At 41.1% G+C, this 24383-nt stretch overlaps 1 protein-coding gene across 6 annotated transcripts in view; it reads left to right on the forward strand.

Moving 5' to 3' along the window:
• KATNAL2 (katanin catalytic subunit A1 like 2) overlaps nucleotides 1-24383 on the forward strand; it is a 109622-nt gene that overhangs the window by 75335 nt on the left and 9904 nt on the right. For all 6 annotated transcript variants that reach the window (XM_059880805.1, XM_024984252.2, XM_024984251.2 and 3 more), the window contains 4 exons: nucleotides 1204-1267; nucleotides 1464-1582; nucleotides 11248-11339; nucleotides 13690-13800. In XM_059880805.1, coding sequence (XP_059736788.1) covers nucleotides 1204-1267; nucleotides 1464-1582; nucleotides 11248-11339; nucleotides 13690-13800 — 386 coding nt within the window. The remainder of the gene's footprint in view (nucleotides 1-1203; nucleotides 1268-1463; nucleotides 1583-11247; nucleotides 11340-13689; nucleotides 13801-24383) is intronic.

Genomic DNA, 24383 nt, shown 5'->3' on the forward strand with positions numbered 1-24383 from the left:
TACCTTATATTTTCAAGTCTCTTCTTCTACCTGCTAATGCCCCACTGGCCAAATTCATGAGGCCAAGTCCAGATTCAAGTGGTGGAGAAATATCCTCTGCCTCTTGATGGACAGGAAGGCCTGGTGTGCTGCAATTCATGGGGTCGCAAAAGAGTCAGACACGACTGAGCGACTGAACTGAACTGAACTGAACTGAACTTGATGTAGCAGCTGCAAATAATTAGTGGCCAGTTTTGGTGATCTCCTGCAGTCAGGATTACAAATTTGCTTTCTTGAATAACCTATTTATTCTTACCCCTGAGACCTTGCAGCCCCTGATTTTTGGATGCTTCTATTCAAATGAGACAAAATCAGTCCATTTGGACTGTCTTTCCTTTCTTCCTTCCTGTGTTCAGACACATGGGGGAGGAACTACAGTGGTGGTCAGAGGAAGTAGAAAGGTATTCCCTGCTTCCTCTGAGTAGCTCCATTGTTCAAGTCTTCTTGTGCAAAAGGCTAGAGCATTCATTGAGACTCTCTGGATGTGTTGTCGCCATAGTATTTGAAGTTCCATACAATGTCAAGATTTTGAATTAGTGTCAGGAAGAAGCTAATAGCTAGTTATGATTTTACTGTTTCGTTTCCTTCTCTCTTGTCCTTTACCAACTCCAGATGGTTTGAATTTGAACTAACAGGAGAGATTCACTGAAGTCCATGCGTGTCCTGTTTGGAGTCGGTGTCTCATTATGTATTGTGCATTGCACGTTCTCAGCTTCCAAATCAGGCTTCACCATAACGTTGAACTTTACTCACATACACCTTTCTATATTGGTTTTAAAAAGTTGGCATCTTAAAGAGCGCACCTGCTTCACAACATTCAAAAGACTGCTCGAACTCGGGGGGAAACCGTTACTTGCATGTGAGCAGTGACTACAGCAATGGAGGGGATAGTACCTATACATGCCTTTCTTCTCCTTAAAATAACTGCTCTTTTAAAAAGCAAAACATTTCGGCTGTGTATCCTATCAAGAGTGAAAGTCAGATCGAGATAAACTAGATACTCGTGTGTGTGTGTATACAGAGAGGGAGAGAGGCAGTCTTAAAAAAGGAGGGGCTGGCCCAGAGTCGCGTGTGTTTCACCCTAGCTCCCCTAGCTTGCCTGAGCTGAGGGTGTGCAGGCTGCCCTGCAGGTACCAACCTCATTATTGTTCCTTGCTCCCACAGTACCCACAGCTGTTTACAGGAATTCTTTCCCCCTGGAAAGGACTGCTACTCTATGGACCTCCAGGTAAAGGAATCTTTCTTCTGGGATCTTGGTGTGAAGCGAGTGTGCAGAGGATGAGTGGCCCATCTGTCTTCCCTTCGGGACTGGGGCAGCGTGCGCTGTGTACCCCCTCCTGTGCTGCTTGTGTGACTGTCTTGTGTCTGTCAGCAGAGGAATGGAGTTCGAGGGTCGCTCATGTTTTACCCACATGTGTCTCCAGGTACAGGAAAGACTTTACTGGCCAAAGCTGTGGCTACGGAATGCAAAACCACCTTCTTTAATATTTCTGCATCTACCATTGTCAGCAAATGGAGAGGGGACTCAGAAAAGCTTGTTCGGGTAGGGTTTCTTGATTTTGTTTCTTTAGAATTAATTCTGGCAGAAGACAGTGGTACAAAATGATGACAGTGGTCTTATTTGTTCTTAAGCGATTTAAGTGTTCAAATATATCCTGGATCTTAATGACCCAAAGCCCGGGAGGTGGATTGACTACTATGAAGCTGCTAGCGGTGCCCCTATCAGCAAACATGATCTCCCTTCTTTTGGGAATTTGGCCAACAGCCCCTTTTCGATTCATGTGACATAGAAATAGAACCGTGAAAAAAAATTGTCTCTGTAGTGGCCTATTTTTCTTTTATTCAAGAAACATTTATTATTAAGCATGTTCTGTATGTTCAGTTAAGATTTACTGAGAGGCTACTGCGTTATGCTTGTCCTTATACTAGATACTCTAAGGGAGAATCAAGAAACTTAAAACTTACTCTTTCAGATGCTCCAACCAACTTTCCTCCACAGTGCCATAGGCTGTAGGGATTTTTTTTTTTATTCCCTTAGGAGATTGTCTTTATCTTTATATCATTTCTAAGAGTATATGGTATATATTTTTTAAAATATTTATTTATTTTTAATTGATTGATGACTGGTTTATAATATTGGTTTGATTTCTGTCATACATCCACATGAATTAACCATGAAAGTGAAAGTTGCTCAGTCGTGTCCAACTCTTTGCGACCACATGGACTGTAGCCCACCAGCCTCCTCTGTCCATGGAATTCTCCAGCCAGAATACTGGAGTAGGGTAGCCTTTCCTTTCCCCAGGGGATCTTCCCAACCCAGGAATCGTACCCAGCTCTCCTGCATTGCAGGCAGATTCTTTACAGCTGAGCCACAAGGGAAGCTCAAGAATACTAGAGTGGGTAGCCTATCCCTTCTCCAGTGGATCTTACAACCCAGGAATCAAACTGGGGTCTCCTGCATTGCAGGCAAATTCTTTACCAACTGAGCTATCAGGGAAGCCATAGGTGTACATATGTCTCCTCCCTCTTGAATCTCCATCCCACCTCCCGCCCATTCCCACCCCTCTAGGTTATTATAGAGCCCCAATTTGAGTTCCCTGAGTCATATAGCAAATTCACATTGGCTGTCTATTTACATATGTTAGTGTATATGCATCCTCCTACTCTCTCCATTTGTCTCACCCTCTCCCCCATTTGTCTCACCCTCTCCCTCTTATCTCCCACCCTTGTCCATGAGTCTTTTCTCTATGTCTGCATCTGCATTGCTGTTCTATGAACAGATTCATCAGTACCATCCTTCTAGATGACATATATATGTGTTAATATAGGATTTTTTTTTTTCTCTTTCTGACCTACTTCACTGTATAATAGGCTTTAGGTTCATCCACCTCATTAGAACTGACTGACGTGTGTTCCTTTTTATGGCTGAGTAATATTCCATTGTATATATGTACCACAGCTTCTTTATCCATTCATCTGTCAATGGACATCTAGGTTGCTTCCAAGTCTTGGCTATTGTAAGTAGTGCTGCAATTAACATTGGGGTATATGTGTCTTTTTCAGTTTTGATTTCCTCAAGGTAATGCCTAGAAGTGGTATTGCTGGGCCACATGGTGTCTTTATTCCTAGTTTTTAAAGGAATCTCCATACTGTCTTCCATAGTGGCTGTATCAATTTACATTCTCACCAGCAGTGTAGGAGGGTTCCCTTTTCTCCACACCCTCTCCAGCACTTGTTTGTGGATTTTTTGATTCTGGCCATTCTGTCTGGGGTGAAGTGATATCTCATTGTAGTTCTGATTTGCATTTCTCTAATAATGAGTGATGTTGAGCATCTTTTTATACATTTATTACCATCTGTATGTCTTCTTTGGAGAAATATCTGTTTAGGTCTTTTACCCACTTTTTGATTGGGTTGTTTGTTTTTCTGGTATTGAGTTTATGAGTTGCTTGTATATTTTGGAAATTAATTCTCTGTCAGTTGTTTAATTTGCTATTATTTTCTCCCATTCTGAGGGTTGTCTTTTCACCTTGTTTATAGTTTCTTTTGCTGTGTAAACGCTTTCAAGTTTAATTATGTCCCATTTATTTATTTATTTTTGTTTTTATTTCCATTCTAGGAGGTGGGTCATAAATGATCTTGCTATTATTTATGTTATACAGTGCTCTGCTTATGTTTTCATCTATGAGTTTTATAGTTTTTGGTCTTACATTTTGGTCTTTAATATATTTCAAGTTTATCTTTGTGTATGGTGTTAGGGACTAGATCTGATAGACAGAGTGGCTGATGAACTATGGATGGAGGTTCATGACATTGTACAGGAGACAGGGATCAAGACCATCCCCAAGGAAAAGAAATGCACAAAAGCAAAATGGCTGTCTGAGGAGGCCTGACAAATAGCTGTGAAAAGAAAAGAAATGAAAAGCAAAGGAGAAAAGGAAAGATATACCCATTTGAATGCAGAGTTCCAAAGAATAGCAAGGAGAGATAAGAAAGCCGTTCTCAGTGATCAATGCAAAGAAGTAGAGGAAAACAATACAATGGGAAAGACTAGAGATCTCTTCAAGAAAATTAGAGATACCAAGGGAACATTTCATGCAAAGATGGGCTCAATAAAAGACAGAAATGGTATGGACCTAACAGAAACAGAAGATATTAAGAAGAAGTGGCAAGAATACACAGAAGAACTGTACAAAAAAGATCTTCACAACACAGATAATCACAATGGTGTGATCACTCACCTAGAGCCAGACATCCTGGAATGTGAAGTCAAGTGGGCCTTAGAAAGCATCACTACGAACAAAGCTAGTGGAGGTGATGGAATTCCACTTGAGCTATTTCAGATCCTAAAAGATGGTGCTGTGAAAGTGTTGCATTCAATATGTCAGCAAATTTGGAGAACTCAGCAGTGGCCACAGGACTGGAAAAGGTCAGTTTTCATTCCGATCCCAAAGAAAGGCAATGCCAAAGAAAGCTCAAACTACCGTACAATTGCATTCATCTCATATGCTAGTAAAGTAATGCTCAAAATTCTTCAAGCTATGCTTCAACAGTACATGAACTGTGAACTTCCAGATGTTCAAGCTGGTTTTACAAAGGGCAGAGGAACCAGAGATCAAGTTGCCAACATCTGCTGGATCATCAAAAAAGCAGGAGAGTTCCAGAAATTTCTGTTTTATTAACTATGCCAAAGCCTTTGACTGTGTGGATCACAATAAACTGTGGAAAATTCTTCAAGAGATGGGAATACCAGACCACCCGATCTGCCTCTTGAGAAACCTGTATGCAGGTCAGGAAGCAACAGTTAGAATGGGACATGGAACAATAGACTGGTTCCAAATAGGAAAAGGAGTACATCAAGGCTGTGTATTGTCACCCTGTTTATTTAACTTACATGCAGAGTACATCATGAGAAACTCTGGGTTGGAAGAAGCACAAGCTGGAATCAAGATTGCCAGGAGAAATATCAATAACTTCAGATATGAAGATGACACCACCCTTAGGACAGAAAGTGAAGAAGAACTAAAGAGCCTCTTGATGAAAGTGAAAGAGGAGAGTGAAAAAGTTGGCTTAAAGCTCAACATTCAGAAAATTAAGATCATGGCATCTGGTCCCATCACTTCATGGGAAGTAGATGGGGAAACAATGGCAACAGTGGTTGACTTTATTTTTTTGGGCTCCAAAATCACTGCAGATGGTGATTGCAGCCATGAAATTAAAAGACGCTTACTCCTTGGAAGGAAAGTTATAACCAATCTAGACAGCATATTAAAAAGCAGAGACATTACTTTGTCAACAAAATAGTCAAGGCTATGGTTTTTCCAGTGGTCATGTATGGATGTGTGAGTTGGACTCTAAAGAAAGCTGAGCGCCAAAGAATTGATGCTTTTGGACTGTGGTGTTGGAGAACTCTTGAGAGTCCCTTGGACTGCAAAGGAGATCCAACCAGTCCATCCTAAAGGAGATCAGTCCTAGATGTTCATTGGAAGGACTGATGTTGAAGCTGAAACTCCAATACTTTGGCCACCTGATGCGAAGAGCTGACTCATTGGAAAAGACTCTGATGCTGGGAGGGATTGGGGGCAGGAGGAGAAGGGGATGGCAGAAAATAAGATGGTTGGATGGCCTCACCGAGTCAATGGACATGAGTTTGGGTAAACTCTGGGAGTTGGTGATGGACAGGGAGGCCTGGCATGCTGAGGTTCATGGGGTCGCAAAGAGTCAGACACAACTGAGTGACTGAACTGAACTGATGGTGTTAGGAAGTATTGTAATTTAATTCTTTTGCACATAGTTATCCAGTTCTTCCAGCACAGCTTATTAAAGAGGCTATCTTTTTCCCATTGTATATTCCTCTTTTATGACAACAAAAACATGACGACCCAAAACCTATGGGATGCAGAAAGAGCAGTTCTAAAAGGGAAGTTTATAGCAGTACAACCCTACCTCAAAAAAACAAGAAAAACATTAAATGGATAATCTAACTCTACATCTAAAGCAGCTGGAAAAAGAAGAACCAAAAAGTCCCAAAGTCAGAAGAAGGAAAGAAATCATAAAGATCAGAGCAGAAATAAATGAAAAAAAAAGAGAAAAAACAATAGTAAAGATTAATAAAATTAAAAACTGGTTCTTTGAGAAGATAAACAGCATTGACAAACCATTAGCCAGACTCATCAAGAAAAAGGTGGAGAAAAATCAACAAAAAAGGAGAGGTTACAACAGACAATATAGAAATGCAAAGGATTGTAAGAGACTATTATGATCAACTATATGCTAATAAAATGGACAATTTAGAGGAAATGGACAGATTCTTAGAAAAGTTCAAGCTCCCAAGACTGAAACAGAAAGAAATAGAAAGTCTGAACAAGCTGATTACAAAGTCTGAAGTCAAAACCGTGATCAAAATCTCCCAAAAAACAAAAACTTAGGACCAGATGGCTTCACAGGGGAATTCTATCAAACATTTAGAGAAGAGCTAATCCTTGCCCTACTGAAAGTCTTCCCAAAAATTGCAGAGGAAGGGACACTCACAAACTCATTCTACAAGGCCACAATTACCCTGATACCAAAACCAGACAAAGATATCATGAAAAAAGAAAGTTATAGGCCAATATCAATGATGAATACAGATGCAAAAATCTTCAACAAAATTCTAGCATGCAGAATTTAACAACCCATTAAAAAGATCATATACCATGATCAAGTTGGGTTTATCCCAGGGATGGAAGGATACTTCAATATACACAAATCAATTAATGTGATACACTGTATTAACAAATTGAAAAATAAAAACCCCATGATAATCTCAATAGATGCATAAAAAGCTTTTGACAAAATTCAGCACCCATTTTATGGTAAAAACTCTTCAAAAAATGGGCATAGAAGGAACCTACCTTAACATAATGAAGGCCATATATCACAAACGCACAGCAAACATTCTCAGTGGTGAGTAACTGAAGACGTTCCCTCTGAGGTCAGGATGTCCATTCTCACCACTATTATTCAACATAGCTTTGGAAGCCCAGTTACAGCAATCAGAGAAGAGAAAGAAAGAAAAGAAATCCAGAGTCTAAAGGAAGAAGTAAAACTCTCACTATTTGCTGATTACATGATACTATATATAAAAACCCTAAAAATACTATCAGAAAATTACTAGAACTAATCAGTGAATTTAGTAAAGTTGCAGGATACAGAATCAGTATACAGAAATCACTTGCATTCCTGTATACTAACAATGACAAATCAGAAAGAAATTAAGGAATCAATCCCATTTACCATAGTATATGGTATATTTTATATTATAAAAGTTTATTATACCTTCCAGTCACCTTAAGAAAATACTTGTTTTGATTTACGCCTCAATGTAAGGTGGGTCCTGCTCAGAAATCCTGTTAAACTATTGCACTCTGTTGGGTGACTGATAAGTAATCAATACAAAGTGAATGTAAATATATTTTCTGAAAAAAGATTCCTTTAAAATATTACACTTAAGTTACATTTCCATAGAGAGGCTCATCTTCAAAATATTATGGCTTATTTGAAAGTGATCATAAAATATTTTTAAAAGATTGATTTACTTAAAATACCTAAAATAACCTATTTATTACTTTTTGATTGTCCTCAAGTTACTTCAAAAGTGTATATTTTTATAAACTTTTATCACCCGTATCAGATTGTAATTTTTGGAAATCTATGTTGACATCTTCTGTTTCATTGTTCTTCATCTGGAGTCTAACTCAGTGCCAGATGGGATTTAAATTTAATGCTCCTAAATTTATGGGTTTTGTTTGATTCTAGTTAGCTAGATTTCAATTAGCTTAAATCCAACTAACTAGAATTGTTATCAGCCTGAAGACTTCTTTTTAACATTCCATTTCTATGGGCTGAGGAACAGCAAAACTTACAAGGTGCCCTCAGAATCAGCTTCAAATCAGTGAGCAAAAAACACTGTAAGGTGTTCAGAGAAAAGATTCCATCAGATTCCTTGGACAGGACTCACCTAAGCAGAAGAAAAAATTCAGGTGTTTATGAATATGGATTTTCTTGTTCAGTGTTGAACAGCCAGAAAAGTCATTTAACTAGAATGCTCCATTCTCTGGGAGCGTTTTATTTAACTCCAATTTTCCTCTGCTTCAGGAAGACTTCTGAGAATGAGGAAAGAATTCCACCCTCAATTTCTCCCCTTTCCTTTACCAAACATTTTAAAAGTTGTCTTTAAAACAATATTGATAGTAAAAAGACGCCTGAGCTATCTTTCCAGAGGAAACCATAACAGTTGCTGGTACAGCTTTCCAGAGCATTTATTTATATTTACATTAACCTCAACAACCATATCTCTATTTTCCCTTCCTTTTAAAATACAAGTAGGAACATAGTACATATGCTCTTCTGTACCTTGTGATTTTTCTTCTCACTTAACAGTGTAACTTGGATATTGCTCTACAGTTTTATAGACAGACCTAACATGGTTTTTATATGTCTGCATGACATTTCATTGCATGGTTGAAAGCAAAATGTGTTTAACCAGCCTTTTCTCAGTGGACATTTACGTTGCTCCCAGTCTCTTGCTATTATGAAGAAAGCTCTCTCTGTTCCTGTCTGCACGTGGTATAGTGTAGGACAGTTTTTTTGAAGTAGAGTCACTGGATCAGAAGGAAGGAAAACCACTGATTGACAAATTCCCTGCCGACAGGGCTGCATCCCTTGCACTCTCGTCAGTGCGTGTGTGTTGGTTTCCACAGCCAGCACCACGTAGCACCCAGATGTAAAAGTCTTTGCCAGTCTGATAGTGAAAGTAATATTTCAGTGCTCAGATTTGCATTTCTTGCATTCTGAATGAATTTGAACATCTTTTTATAGGTTTAGAAGATATTCATATTTCTTTCTGTGAAATACATTTTTATTTTGGATATTAAAAATAATTCAAAAGGAAAACAGAGTCAGCTTGTAGTGCAGGAGATGCAAGAGACCCTGGTTCGATCCCTGGGTGGAGAAGATCCTGGAGAAGGAAAGGGCTACACATCCCAGTATTCTTGCCTGGAAAATTCCTTGGACAGAGGAGCCTGGCGGGCTATGGTCCATAGGGTCACGAAGAGTCGGACATGACCCAACAACTAGGTGTGCACACAATCACGCAACCTGGAAGGAACCTATCGTCTGTGCTTTCTGAAATTCCTCTATTTTCTGAGCTCCTGGAAAGAACCACACCTAGCAAATCTTGGTCATGCTCTCAAGATTCTCATTGTGAAGCTTTCAGATAAAGAAAGCCCCTCAAGACCTTCACCTAAAGCAGAGATGCTTTCCTACCATTTGCTTCTCTTTCTACTCCAATTAAGGAGTTATTTATAGGGAACCCTTTTGTTGCTCCCTTCCCTCCTAATGTTTAGGCCTCTGAGGAGTTGATGCTATTGAGTAGTTGAGTGGTCTCGTTAGCAAATGCACACACCTGTTGGTGCTTACATCTTTCAATGTTTCACCGCCATGCCCCACCCCATTGCATGATTTAACTTCCTCCAAGTACTTCTGAAAAATTTTAGACTAATGCTTCCCGAGTGCTTACCCAGGATTCCTCATGTTCTCTGGCCATGGGAGAGTAGTGGTCCACGTGGAGACATGGGCTTCAAATGTGGTTCTCCTTCCAATGGGATGTTTGGTCTTATTGAACCTGATGGCCTCTCTGCAATTTGGGGAGTCCTTAAAATGTGTATGGTTCCAAAAGAGTCCATTTTTTATTGGGTAGGTTGCTGCTGCTGTAATTATCCTTAGTATCAGGTCTATTTGAACTTTTCTATTTGTGACAGGAAGAGAGATTACCTGCCTCTAATGAGGTGGTCTCTGTTGTCTGTCTAAAGAGCATTTGTGATGAGTGTCCCAGCATTGACACTGTTCTTGGAAGCTCCTTGGGCTGAGCCAGTTGTCCTGGCCACATAAAATAGGATTCTGTGAAAGGAAAACACTAGTGCATATGAGCATGGAAGGGGCGCTAGCGGTAAAGAACCCATCTGTCCGTGCAGGAGACATAAGAGACGTGGGTTCAATCCCTGGGTTGGGAAGATCCCCTGGAGAAGGGAATGGCGACCCACTCCAGTATTCTTGCCTGGAGAATCCCATGGACAGAGGAGCCTGGCAGGCTATGGTCCATAGCGTTGCAAAGAGTTGGACACAACTGAAGCAACTTAGCACGCACACACATAAACAGGCAGGGACCACACACACAGCAGTGGTGAAGGTGAGGCTGTGCCCATTCAGTGACAGCGAGGCCTGAAAAGACGACTGGCTACTACTACGAAAACCACAGTCTGGCCTCTTCTGAGCCCTTCCCCTCTTCTTTACTCTGTGATGGTTTGCTAGTGCTAATTGACATGGAGAATAAATCCCCTATGCCTATTTAAGAACATCTATTCTTTTCTAAATCTCTAATGCTTTCTCTGATCAACCAGGGAAAAACTGTATATGGTGCTCAAGCGATCAGTTTCAGGGTTTTTTGAAAAAAGGTATAGTTTCTTATACTCCTTTCCTCACCACCACATCTCCCTCTAGAGCTCTTGAGTTTGTTTTTGTACGTCTGTTCTTTTGCTGGTTGTTTTACCGTTCCTGTTCAGTCTATAATATTTTACTCTGGAGTGGAACATTTTATTCAATCGGGAATTGCCTCGAAGTACCTGAGCCTACCAAACAGCAGTGTGGGGGGTCCTGGGGAGTAATTTGGGGAGCAGAAAAGGGCAGAATTCTTCAGCCCTGTTACTCACAACTGGAACTCTATTTTTTTTCTGCAGTTCTTTCTTCCGAGAATAACCTTCTTATTGTCCCTAAATGTTAAGCAAAAAAAATTGTTACATGATTTTATATCTTCTACGGCTTTGTGTCCATATAGAACACGTCATTGGCAGGGGGTCTCAAGGGTTAACTAACTGACTGGAAGTTCAGGAACTGAGTTTTACCTTAAGCTCTCCCACTTATAATTAGTAACCTTGAGCTCACCACTTACTCTCTCTGACTCTCATTTTATCAGCTGATAGATGCAAATAATTGGACCATCCAACCCCATGGGGTAATGCTAGGGAGAAATAACTAATGATTTTAAGGTTGTTGTGAGCTAAAGTGCAGCATAGATGCTTAATATTACAGCCATCCTAATCTTTTAATCTCTGGGGCCATCTGAGAACTTTAAGTATATGGATTTGAACATGTTGGTTTTCTCCCACCCAGGTGTTATTTGAACTTGCCCGCTATCACGCCCCCTCCACCATCTTCCTGGACGAGCTGGAGTCAGTGATGAGCCAGAGAGGCACGGCTCCTGGGTAACAGACCGGGGGTTTTTTTGGTCCTCACTTTTCCCCTCCTGTAAGTGTGTTTGATGGTCGGAAGCCCATCGACATTTACCAGCAGAATGAGCCTATTAATAAGCCCACAAATTTTCTGCAGACACACGGAAAGGTCTTTAAATTAGATCCTGTTAACTGAATAGCTGATTTAAGTAGTTTTTATAACCGGAGGAAATGTCCTCCTCCCTTCCCCCCTTCCCCACAGAGTGGTTTTCAGGCCCAAAGATCATCTAGCCCCTGATCCCAGGCCGCCATAACCGTTCTGCTAGCTCAAAATAGCTGCCTGTAAGAGCCTCCGCTGGAGCCAGAGGGGCTGCCTGTGGGGAGCGGGGCTGCCCAGGGCCGAGTCTGGAGAGGAGGCCCTTGATAAGGTGTGTGAGGCTGGGGAAGTCACCGCTTCTCTGTGACACCAGACTGCGGCTCAGCCTGACCGATTGTGAACATGTCACACACGTTATCTCTAAAGATTAAGTGTCCACTAGGGTCCCCAGCCAGAAAGCCCACATCTCAGACTGTAATGAGGCTCTCCCTCTGTGTGTGTGTGTGAGTGGTGTTTTAAGAGTTATTTTCTTTTGAAACGTTTTACTAATCTTGGTATCCCTGGCTTGAAAAAACAGGTCTCAGGGAAATCTCAACACAGCTGCATTTATTGATAGCCTCCAATGGTCTGTCATCAAGACAAAATTGATAGTAATAAAAAGCAAATAATTATCTTGTTGGAAGTATAACTAGAATTTAATTTATGAAATTTTACTTATGAAGAACCATTTCCCCAGTAGAGAGAAACAGCCATCAAGATGTACCCAGGATGCTCAGGCTGCGACTATTTCTATGGCTTACAGGGTGCTAGTCAGCCCTGGACTGGGTGCTCTGTCCCTCCAAAGGGGCCCGACGGGAGAGGCAGCTGCGGCGGGGCCTAGCGAGGACCCCACTGGAGTGCCCTAATGGCACTCGTCTGCACGGCCCCACGCACGCAGCCTGCCTTCCGCAGTGACTCTCACCCTTATATGCAGTCTGTCTGCCTCCGTCCCCAGGGTTCCCCACAGCTGTGACTGAGCTGATTTGGAAACTCTTCCTCTATATTGAGCATGTCAGTTTCCTCCTCTGGAAGTTAAATACTAAAACTGGAGGCTTCAAAGGATCAGGGAACAAGGGCAGGTGCTCTGAAGACTTTGGGGGTCATATTATGTTAAAAGAGTAGTAATTATGTGTTGCTGCTAAGTCACTTCAGTCGTGTCCGACTCTGTGAAGCCCCATAGACAGCAGCCCACCAGGCTTCCCTGTCCTTGGGGTTCTCCAGGCAAGAACACTGGAGTGGGTTGCCGTTTCCTTCTCCAATGCATGAAAGCGAAAAGTGAACGTGAAGTCGGTCAGTTGTGTCTGACTCTGTGCAACCCCATGGACTGCCGCCTACCAGGCACCTCCATCCATGGGATTTTCCAGGCAAGAGTACTGGAGTGGGGTGCCATTGCCTTCTCCAAATTATGTGTTAATACTAGATAAATATATAACTCTACCGTGAGACTGGCTTTTCTCTGAGGTAGAAAGGGGCACAGTTCCTAAAAAAACCCAAGAAGCCTAATTTGGACTGCCAGCATGTACATGCAGAGATGAGATGAGACCCTGAGGGTTGTGTTGTGCTAGAAAGGCCTTTTAGTGTCCTTTAACTTGATCTACATGAGAACTTGCTGGAGTCGGCCAGGCTTAGAGCCATTTCGATTGTGCAGGTCCTCTGGTGTACTGAGGATGGCCTCAGGCGTCCTGAGGATGGCCTCAGGCAGTGGGGGTGGTGGGGACACTGGAGGGTGAATTTGCACAGAAAACGGCCTCTAACCCGTTTTCCATGCTGTGCACGGAAAGCCTAGTTTCCCTGTCGTTCTCTCGTCTCTTATTAGAAGAGAAGGAAACAGATTGTGTTGTAGCTCATCTCTCTTCTTGGACAGTTTATATCCATAGATTACACTAAACAATAATGTGTGTAATATACTCTCATGCCTGTTGTATAAATGAAAATGATTATTCTCAATGAAGCTTTTTTTTTTTTTAAAGGGTAGATGATACTGCAGGTCGGTACAGCCGGGCTGCCTTTTTTAAATCTACTAGTTCCATGTATCTTCATTATATTCATTTACTTCCTTTCTGGTACTGTTTGAAAAGAGTTCCAACGCTCATTTCCTCCAGCCTTGGGGTGAGCAGCTCCTGAGGACGTGGCAGGGCAGGGGTTATTGTCCGAGGGGAACTCAGTCTGCAGTCTCCGCGTCCTTACTGTGAGCGGAAGCAAAGACTCTGCCTCCTGGGAGCGCCTCACCTCCTTGTCTTTCTCTAGGGGAGAGCATGAAGGCAGCCTGAGGATGAAGACGGAGCTTCTGGTGCAGATGGACGGGCTGGCTCGTTCCGAGGATCTCGTGTTTGTCTTAGCAGCCTCCAACCTGCCGTGGTAAGAGATCCAGAGAGCACATTCTGAATGCATTTTCAGGAGCCACTGAGCCGGTGCAGATATCATATTGATCGCTTCAGGCAAAGTCTCCTTGTTTGGTTCCAGCCCTGGAAGGTTAAGCTGAAGGCTCTCCTGGACCAAGTCCTCAATCCTTGCTACTTGGATTGTGAAAGAATTTGCCTGAACTGAAGGAACATAGGTCAGGGCTACCACTGACTATTTAAGATGGACATTCTGAGCCAAATTATTTACTGTGTTTAAGCAGGGCTTTGGCAGAGAACCATAAAATACTAAAGTCTCCAGGACTCAAGAATATTCCAGAAATAATATGTTTGGATTTTAACAGTGTTAAATTTAAACTTTTTTTGAGTTATGAGGAAAATCTTTAATATTGTGCAGTAAATATGAAGCTAAATAATTTCTAATTGAAACTATAATCTACTCAGAGAGTCTGTTATTCAAACTATCCCAGAGTGATATAAGAACAATTCTAGAAGTAGAATTGGGAAATAAGAGATGTTGACTAGAGAAAAATAATTTCGACTTGGAGATAATATTTAAAAAAATAATTATAATCCCTTTATAGTTCTCAAGAATATGTTCACATTGTTTTGAGCTACAGGTGAGACAGGAGACAATAAGGAAAGGCTGCTCTTGCTATTTTCAGAGGAGGCCAAGGTCAAGGGAGGTCAATCCACCGAAAGTCAACAGTCGATTTGCAACAGAGCTTCAACTAGCCACACCCTCTCCCTTCCCGTACCTCGTCCATTTCTGTTTCTATATTCAAAGATGCAATGCTTTTGTTTGTACACGCTGATCATCTAGCCTCCTGAAGAAGAAGTCACTGGAGAGAGAGAAGGATGTTCGTGTGGAGTCTGTTATTTTAACTATATTTATAATTTCAACCCAACTTCGCCACTTCTCAAATTTTTGACTTTTCTGATGTGCTAAGGTGATCAGCATTTTACATTGTGAGGAGAAAGGTTTTTATACACAATGTTGAAGTTGAAATCAGAGAGCTATCATTTAGGCATGGAGAATCCTTTAGAGAGAGAATCTCCATTCCTTCACCTGTTTGAAACAGGGTTGATCATCATCTCTTTACTTATGTCCCGGGGGGCCTGTGAGAGCTGGCTGAGGAGGGTGGGTGAAAACTGGACAGCTTCGTGCATGCCTCTGGAAAGGGCTGTGCCTGCCAGGGAGGCGTGGAGAGCCTTCACTCCCAGCGAAACCTAGGGCTTCACTGGGAGGTTACGGTGCTTCCACGGTTTCCCGTGGGCGACCAGTCTTTGGTAAACTCATAAAATGGTTCAGAGAGGAAAAATAAAAAGCTGGCAAGCAGTCACAAATAAAGAAGCTCAGAAGGGCTTTTCTGAAAGAATTACCTCTCATCATGAAAAAAGTGAAGGTCCATCATGTCAAATGGCAAATACGTATGTTTTTAAGCTTGAATTCCTTGACATCACAGATTGCAACCCTACTGCATACCTGGGAACTGTCCTACCCACTCTTGAACGTTGCTGGGTTTAAAAAACTTTTTATGACGAAAAATTCTTGACAAACACTAAAGATGAGAGTACAAAGAACTCAACATTTTCCAGTTTTAGAAACTAGCATCTGGCCCAATTGATTTTAATCTATTTCTACCTTCTCTCTTGTTTTGCTGCAATATCTTAAACTATATCCCAGATTCTCATGTTATTGCTCACATATGTATACTTCAGCTTACATCTTAAAAAATAAGGACATTTTCTTACATTATCACAATGTCATTATCAACCCCAACAAAATTAACAATAATTGCTCAATATCATCTAATACCCAGTTTATATTCAGATTTCCCGTACTATTCCAAAAATATCTTTGTACAGTTGGTTTACTGAACTGGTAACCAAACAAAATTTGCATTTTGTAATTGGCTGTTCTCTTACGTATCTTTTAATCTAGAACACACTCTTTCTTCCCCCACCCCTTCCCCACTTGCTATTGACTTGATTGCTAGAGAGGTTGTCCTACAGAGCCTAAACTTTCTGGATGTGGCTCATTGTATCCTCATAGTACTGTTTAGCTAGTTTTCCTTACCCTTAAAATTACTCTAGACTAAAGGTTGGATTGATTAGATTTGATTCAGGACCAGTGGAATTCTGGGGTGGACATACTTCGTAGGTGATGCTGAGTATATGGCATTGCATCGTATGCAGCCATATATAACACCCTGTCGTCCCACCTTTGGTTATACCAAGGTTGATCCGTGGGCTGAGGTGTGTCAACCAGGTTCCTCCGCTGTGTAGTTCCCATCAGTGGTTGAAGCATCCATTGATATCTTTGCCTGAATCGCTTATTTCACTAGAAGTGTGATTCTGTCATGCCTTCTGATTGATAGCTGGAATTATTCTCTACGATAGAACTTTCCCCCATCCAATAGGGTTATTTGATAACCCTGAAATGTAGTTCATCCTAAAAAAGCAGAATTCTTTCTCTTTAATATTTAGAGTCATGTGTTGTGCCCTGGCAACCTCCAGGTAACTGATGAGTCCTGTCTCCCTGTCTCTTTCTCTCTCTCTCCGATCTCATGCCTTGTTTGGTATAACATCATTTGTTTTTTTTAAAATTTTATTGATATATAACTCACATACCATACACTTTACCCATTTAATGTGTATAACTCAATGGTTTTAGATATATTTATATTTATGTGGTTGTACAACCATCACTGCAATCAATTTTAGAACATTTTTCTTTACCCCAAAAGAAACCCTATACCCATTAGCAATCATCCCCATCTCCCACTCCCAGCACTAAGCAACCACCTACCTATTTTCTGTTTCTATAGATTTGCCTACTTTTTTACCTATTAATATGAGTGGAATTATTATGGTAACTCTATGTTTGATTGGGCTTCCCGGGTAGCTTACCTGGTAAAGAATCCTCATGCAATGTGAGAGAGACCTAGGTTCGATCCCTGGGTTGAGAAGATCCCCTGGAGGAGGGCATGGCAACCCACTCCAGTATTCTTGTCTGGAGAATCCCATGAACAGAGGAGTCTGGTGGGCTACAGGCCATGGGGTTGCAAAGAGGCTGACACGACTGAGTGACTAAGTACACACATGCATATTTGCTTGAAGAATGACCAATCTGTTTTCAAAAGTGGCTGCACCATTTTATACTCCTACTGCTGCTGCTGCTGCTGCTGCTAAGTTGCGTCAGTCGTGTCCAACTCTGTGTGACCCCATAGATAGCAGCCCACCAGGCTCCCCCACCCCTGGGATTCTCCAGGCAAGAACACTGGAGTGGGTTGTCATTTCCTTCTCCAATACATGAAAGTGAAAAGTGAAAGTGAAGTCGCTCAGTCATGTCTAGCTCCTAACGACCCCATGGACTTCAGTGCACCAGGCTGCCTCCTACCCAGGCAAGAGTACACTCCTACTAGCCATGCACTAAGCTTCCAGTTTCACCACATCCTCATCAACACTTGTTATTGTCATTTTGATTGTAGTCATCCTAGGATGAGAAGTGCCATTTCCTCTCTTTGCTTTGCTTTTCATGGTGACTGATGATAGCATATCGTCTTTGGTGAGATGTCTTTTCAAATCCTTTGTCCATTTTTAAGTTATTGAGTTATAAGATTTGTTTTGTCATGTATCAGATATATGATTTGTAGATATTTTCTCCATTCTTTGGCCACTAGTCTGTCTTCCCTCCCTCCTTCCATCTCTGAATTTTTTTGTTCCTCTCTATCTCTTCATGCCCTTGCTAAACTTCCCATGGCTATCCTATTTCCTAAGCCCCAAGTCTTTCAGAAGACACTGTGACCATTTTTTTGGCACTAGTTCTGTCTATTAGAAATACAGACTTAAAAAAAGTCTAGTAGCCATATTAAAAAATAGCAAAAGAAACAGATAAAATACAATTCTGTTAACATGTTTTATTTAACCCAGTATATCTAAAATATTATTTCCATATATAATCAATATAAAATTATTGTGATATTTTACATTTTTTTCATATGAAATCTTTGAAATCCAGTGTATACTTTACACTTATGGCCTGTTCCAGTTTGGACTAGCCACATTTCAAGTGCCCAATAGCCACATGTGGTTGGTAGCTACTGTACTGGGCAGTGCAAATCCAAGGGTAATTTGTCAGTCCCATACCTCTGTGGTAGAGATTGAGAACTGCCTCCCCATATTTACTTCATCCTTCTAATGTAATAATAGAACCCCAATTTCTGAATTCTGCTTCTTAGTCTTCCCTGCTGTTAGGTGTGGCAAAGCCAAGTTTCTTTGTCATTTTCACAAGATGACCCAGGCTTAATTTTAATATTCTGCTACAGACTTGGAATCAACCATTGATTCACAGAGCCCTGGTTCCCTTCACTGAAAAGTACTGTTTAAAGATCATAGTCCCACAGTTATGGGTGTTCCTTGCTACTGGATTATCATTGATTCGTAGCCTTTTGATTGAGTAGAGCTAAGAAATAGATACCTAGTGTCGAAAGGGGGCAAATAATGAGTTCGTACTAGTATTTTCCATTCAAATTTAAGATTACAAGGTTTTTAGTTAAATTAGTTGATTTTATATTTGTGTCTTTTCTTTGTGAAAATTTTAGTTCTTAACACTGGTATAATTACTATTCACTTTATCCTAATATTGAAAAGCAGAGACATACTTTGCCAACAAAGATCCGTCTAGTCAAGGCTATGGTTTTTCCAGTGGTCATGTATGGATGTGAGAGTTGGACTGTGAAGAAGGCTGAGCGCTGAAGAATTGATGCTTTTGAACTGTGGCGTTGGAGAAGACTCTTGAGAGTCCCTTGGACTGCAAGGAGATCCAACCAGTCCATTCTGAAGGAGATCAGCCCTGGGATTTCTTTGGAAGGAATGATGCTAAAGCTGAAACTCCAGTACTTTGGCCACCTCATGCGAAGAGTTGACTCACTGGAAAAGACTCTGATGCTGGGAGGGGTTGTGGGCAGGAGGAGAAGGGGACGACAGAGGATGAGATGTCTGGATGGCATCACTGACTCGATGGACGTGAGTCTCAGTGAACTCCGGGAGTTGGTGATGGACAGGGAGGCCTGGCCTGCTGCGATTCATGGGGTCACAAAGAGTCGGATACGACTGAGTGACTGAACTGAACTGAATATGTAGATATATTTTATATTTGTGTCTATAACAGAATTTTCAGTAGTATTACCAGTACTATCATAAAAGTAGTATTTTTATAAAGAAAATGATACGGACCTGACATAACTAAGATGAAGAGCGCCCTGACATTTGGGGCCAGATAACCCTGCTGTGGGGCCTCCTGTGCACTTTGCCATGCGGAGCAGTGTCCTTGGTCTCTCCCCACCAGAGGCTAGTGGCGTCACCCCCAGTTGTGACAAGCAAAGTATGTCCACAGACTTTGTCAGGTGTTTCCGGGGAGCAAAATTATCTCTAGTTGAGACTCACTGGGTTAATGGGAGGAATGACAGACATTAATTGCATAGAGACAAACTGTCACATCCTCCACAAATAAACTCTTGAGTTTTTGTGTTTTTTTTTAAGAAAACCGTAAAATAACTGAACTTGATTTACTTACATGAAAGGTGGCATATTATAGAAATTGTCCTGTATTTTGATTTTTTCCATAACAAAATGTTGGAGATCCTTCCAAATAAGTCCAGAAAGTTCTCCCTCCCATTGTAGCTGCACGTGTTCCATCTTGTTCATATGATAGTTTATCCCACTCACTTACTGATGGGCACTTGGCTATTCCTACTCTTTGCTATTATAAATAACGTTGCAGTGAGGAATGGTACGCACATATATCACTTGGTGTGTTTTTCAGTGTATCTTTGGGGAAGGCTCCTGGAAGTAAAATTGCCAGGTCAGAGGGTTAATGTGCATGAAATTATAATCGAGATTGCCAAACTTCCCTCCATAGAAGTTGTGCATTTTGTATTCCCACCAGTGTCCTGCTTTCATTACTTAACATTATAGTAAGAACATTTCCAATGTCATTAAATAATCCTTGGAAATTGGATTTTGTAATGACTGCCCAAAATTCCCACATGTGAATATACTATAATTTAGTTAATCATTCCTTTCCTGTTGAACATAAATGATGCTCCCAACTTTCTCTATTATAAATAACACTGAAATGAACTTCCTTGAATAAAAATCTTTGACCAAAATCTAGTTATTTCTTGAGGAGAAATTTCTTGCAGTAGGATTGCTGTATCAAAGGGTATAGATTTTTAAAAAGTCCTTTGTTACATATTGCCCAAGTTCTTAAATTAGGAAATAGGATTTTTACCAGACCACCTTACCTGTCTCCTGAGAAACCTGTGTGTGGGTCAAGAGACAACAGTTAGAACAGGATATGGAACAGCAAACTGGTTCAAAACTGGGATATACAGTCAAGGCTGTATATTGTCACCCCGCTTATTTAACTTATATGCAGAGTACATCATGTGAAATTCTGGGCTGGATGAAGCACAAACTAGAATCAAGATTGCTGGGAGAAATATCAATAACTTCATATATGCAGATGATACCACTCTAATGGCAGAAAGTGAAGAGGAACTAAACAGACTCTTGATGAAGGTGAAAGAGAAGAGTGAAGAAGCTGGCTTGAAACTCAGCATTTGAAAAACTAAAATCATGGCATCCAATCCCATCACTTCATGGAAAATAAATGGGGAAAAAGTGTAAACAGTGACAGATTTTCTTTTCTTGGGCTCCACAATCACTGTGGATGGTGACTGTCACCACGAAATTAAAAGACGCTTGCTCCTTAGAAGGAAAGCTATGACAAAGCTAGACAGTGTATTAAAAAGCAGAGACATCACTTTGCCAATGAAGGTCCACCTAGTCAAAGTTATGTTTTTTCCAGTAGTCACATATGAATGTGAGAATTGGACCATAAAGATGGCTGAGTGCCAAAGAATTGATGCTTCCGAACTGTAGTGTTGAAGAAGACTCTTGAGAGTCCCTTGGACTACAAGGAAATCAAACCAGTCTATCCTAAAGGAAATCAACCTTGAATACTCATTGGAAGGACTGATGCTGAAGCTGAAGCTCCAGTACTTTGGCACCTGATGCAAAGAGCTGACTCAGTGTAAAAGACCCTGAAAAGCTTGGAAAGATTGAAGGCAAAAGGAGAAGGGGGCAGCAGAGGACAAAATGGTTAGATAGCATTACCGACTTAAGGATATGAATCTGAGCAAACTCCAGGAGACAGTGAAGAACAGGGAAGCCTGGCGTGCTGCAGTCCACCAGATCGCCAAGAGTTGGACATGACTTAGTGACTGAACAACAACAAAAATTTTTATCAAGAATATTGGGACATACCTTTATTTTGGCTTTAGATGAGGGAATAAACTTATCTGATAAAAGCAGTCTGCCCTTCTTGGGGAAGTAACTGAATCACACCAAAGTATGTAAAAACCCAGTTGTAAAATCCCCAAAGAAATCCTTTCTGGTTGGTTAGTGGTGTTTCTTATCCACAACATCTTCCAGAGTGCTAGGCCATCGTCTACTGCTTGTTAACTTATCACTTTCCTTAGACAAATCCGTTCTGTCTCAAAGGGCCATCATTTTCTCCCTTCTCACAGTGAGATGACGTGCAGCGTCTTTGTTTATTCAGTGCTTCTCCTCCAAGGAGCCCCTTCCTTGAGCTATAGCATCACAGAGAGGAAAAGAAAGAAGCAAGAAATAACAGTTCATCTGTTATTTGATGGGTAAATTAGCAATGAGAGGAATAACAAATGTTGCATCTTTAATATTATCACTTAAAGTAATAGCCATGGAAGAAGTGTTTAACAAACACAATTAGGGCTAATTTGACCCGCTTCGACTATTGAGTATTCAAAAACTCAGGCCTGGGAGTCCAGAGGGAAACAAAATACTGAAGAGGGCTATTAAAGTAAATGCGATCTTTAGATGTCTATTTAACTTGATGGTAGTTGGTACAAAGAAGGTACATGTTTGTGTGAAGCATGTTGGAACTCATTTTTTCTTTGTTAAACCCTAGTGAACTTTTTGGCCAACCCAATATTTGCAAAAGGGCTAGACATTTCACTATCCCTCTTAAAAATCATCCACGTGGTATGACCAAATTCTAGATTTTTAAAAGTCCTAAAATGTAGAAGAAAGCATAAGATCTGAAAGGTTTGGAAGGGTTTGTACACTGGGAATGTGCGAAAATGTACCAATGTAAACTGACTTCTTCCCATGTTGGCTCTCTCCTGTCTGGCGTGAGATCTCTACAGAAGTGTACACATGTGATCAAAGAGGTCAGCAGACATAACCCTGGGCTTTTCCCCAATAACTCCATGCATCTGCTGGGCTCCAGGAAGAAACTATGCTCTCTGAGGTCCTACCTTTCAGCCTCATGTCTTGACTGTCATCACCCTCTAGACCAGCATTTCTCCAAGAATGGTTTCCCACAGGGTCAGATCCCCCAAAATGGGATTTCATGGGATCTAATTTAACTCAGAGATACTGAGTTAAACACAGTTCAACTGATTTCCCCATGGCAGGACTTTTAAGTGCCTTCAAGATGCTTTTGTGTGTTCTGACTCTAAGAAAAGCTATGAGAAAGCAGTGCATTCCATATTTATTTGATCCCAGAATCCTTTACCTTAAAGAGCATCTTATAAGATCAATGTTCTATTTGAAAACTTTTTGCAAATAGTGGTTTGCATTAACTCATGCTGATCCGATAATTGCATCTTTCATTGCGATGGCATTCAATCCTACTTGTAGGCATTTAAAATCTTTTGTTTTTAAAAAAGTGACAACAGGCCCAAAATGAAGTCACTCATTCTAAGCCCATGTCATTAAACCAAGACTCAGTCAGTTCAGTTCAGTTGCTGAGTCGTATCTGATTTGTGACCCCATGGATTGCAGTATGCCAGGCTTCCCTGTCCATCACCAACTCCCGGAGTTTGCTCAAACTCATGTCCATCGAGTCAGTGATGCCATCCAACCATCTCTTCCTCTGTCATCCCCTTCTCTTCCTGCCTTCAATCTTTCCCAGCATCAGGGTCTTTTCCAATGTCAGTTCTTCGCATCAGGTGGCCAATACTTTATTGGAGCTTTAGCTTCAGCATCAGTCCTTCCAATAAGTATTCAGGGTTGATTTCCCTTAGGATTGACTGGTTTGATCTCCTTGCAGTCCAAGGGACTCTCAAGAGTCTTCTCCAACACCACAGTTCAAAAGCATCAATTCTTTGGCGCTCAGCCTTCTTTATGGTCCAACTCTCACATCCATACATGACTACTGGAAAAAACCGTAGCTTTGACTAGATGGACCTTTGTTGGCAAAGTAATATCTCTGCTTTTTAATATGGTGTCTAGGTTGGTCATAGCTTTTCTTCTAAGGAGCAAGTGTCTTTGAATTTCATGGCTGCAGTCACCATCTGCAGTGATTTTGGAGCCCAAGAGAATCAAGTCTGTCACTGTTTCCATTGTTTCCCCATTTGTTTGCCATGAAGTGATGGGACCGCATGCCATGATCTTCATTTTCTGAATGTTGAGTTTTAAGCCAACTTTTTCACTCTCTTCTTTCACTTTCACCAAGAGGATCTTTAGTTCATCTTCACTTTCTGCCATAAGGGTGGTGTCTTCTGCATATCTGAGGTTATTAATATTTCTCCCAGCAATCTTGATTCCAGCTTGTGCTTCATCCAGCCCAGCATTTCTCACGATGTACTCTGCATAGAAGTTAAATAAGCAGGGTGACAATATACAGTCTAGACGTACTCCTTTCCCAATTTGGAAACAGTCCATTGTTCCATGTCCAGTTCTACCTGTTGCTTCTTAACCTGCATACAGATTTCTCAGGAGGCAGGTAAGGTGGTCTGGTATTCCCATCTCTTGAAGAATTTTCCACAGTTTATTCATACATAACCTAATTGTAATTTCAACCTCTTCCAGGAATGTAATCTTAACCAGTCAGTCTGGAATTACCTGGTCAGTACTGGTGAGTTAATCTACCAGGTAGACTCTGCTGTTCCCCAAAGGAAGGTGACCTTCCCTAAAACAGCCCACTCTCTGCTCTTCGCTTTCCTGTTGTATCTCCTCCTGCTTATGAAAGTCTTCCATTTTGTACAGCTTTTCAGCGTTCCTTTCTATTTGCTAGGTGAGATGCTCATGGATCCCTGAGTCACTGAACAAGAAGAGTCGGATCTTTAAATTTACTCATTTGAATTTTGTTTTTTAACAATAGTATGTCCATGTCTCCTAGTGATCAGATTGTTTTGCTTGAAGTTGCTTCTCTCCATACAAAGTTTCACTAACCCATGCAATCCTGTCAAGTTTTTGATTCTCCACATGTGGCTGTTGGGTGATTCTGACACAACCAGGAAGGAAGCGCGAGGAGCAGGATTTGGTGGGTGCAGCCGGGCAGACCCAGGACTGACCCGGCAGGAGGTTACTGCGAGCACCCTTGGTCTTGACCAGGGTGTTTGGTTTCCTCAGACGTAAATTGATTTCAGCCTGGCCTCCTATGGCATTTGCTTTTGCTTCTTAGGGTGCAGGTTGACATGGGAACAATAATTCTAAGACCATACTTTTTAAAATATAAAATTAACG

Source organism: Bos taurus, chromosome 24 (genome assembly GCF_002263795.3).
Source record: "Bos taurus isolate L1 Dominette 01449 registration number 42190680 breed Hereford chromosome 24, ARS-UCD2.0, whole genome shotgun sequence".
In the NCBI taxonomy this organism is placed as follows: Eukaryota; Metazoa; Chordata; class Mammalia; order Artiodactyla; family Bovidae; genus Bos; species Bos taurus.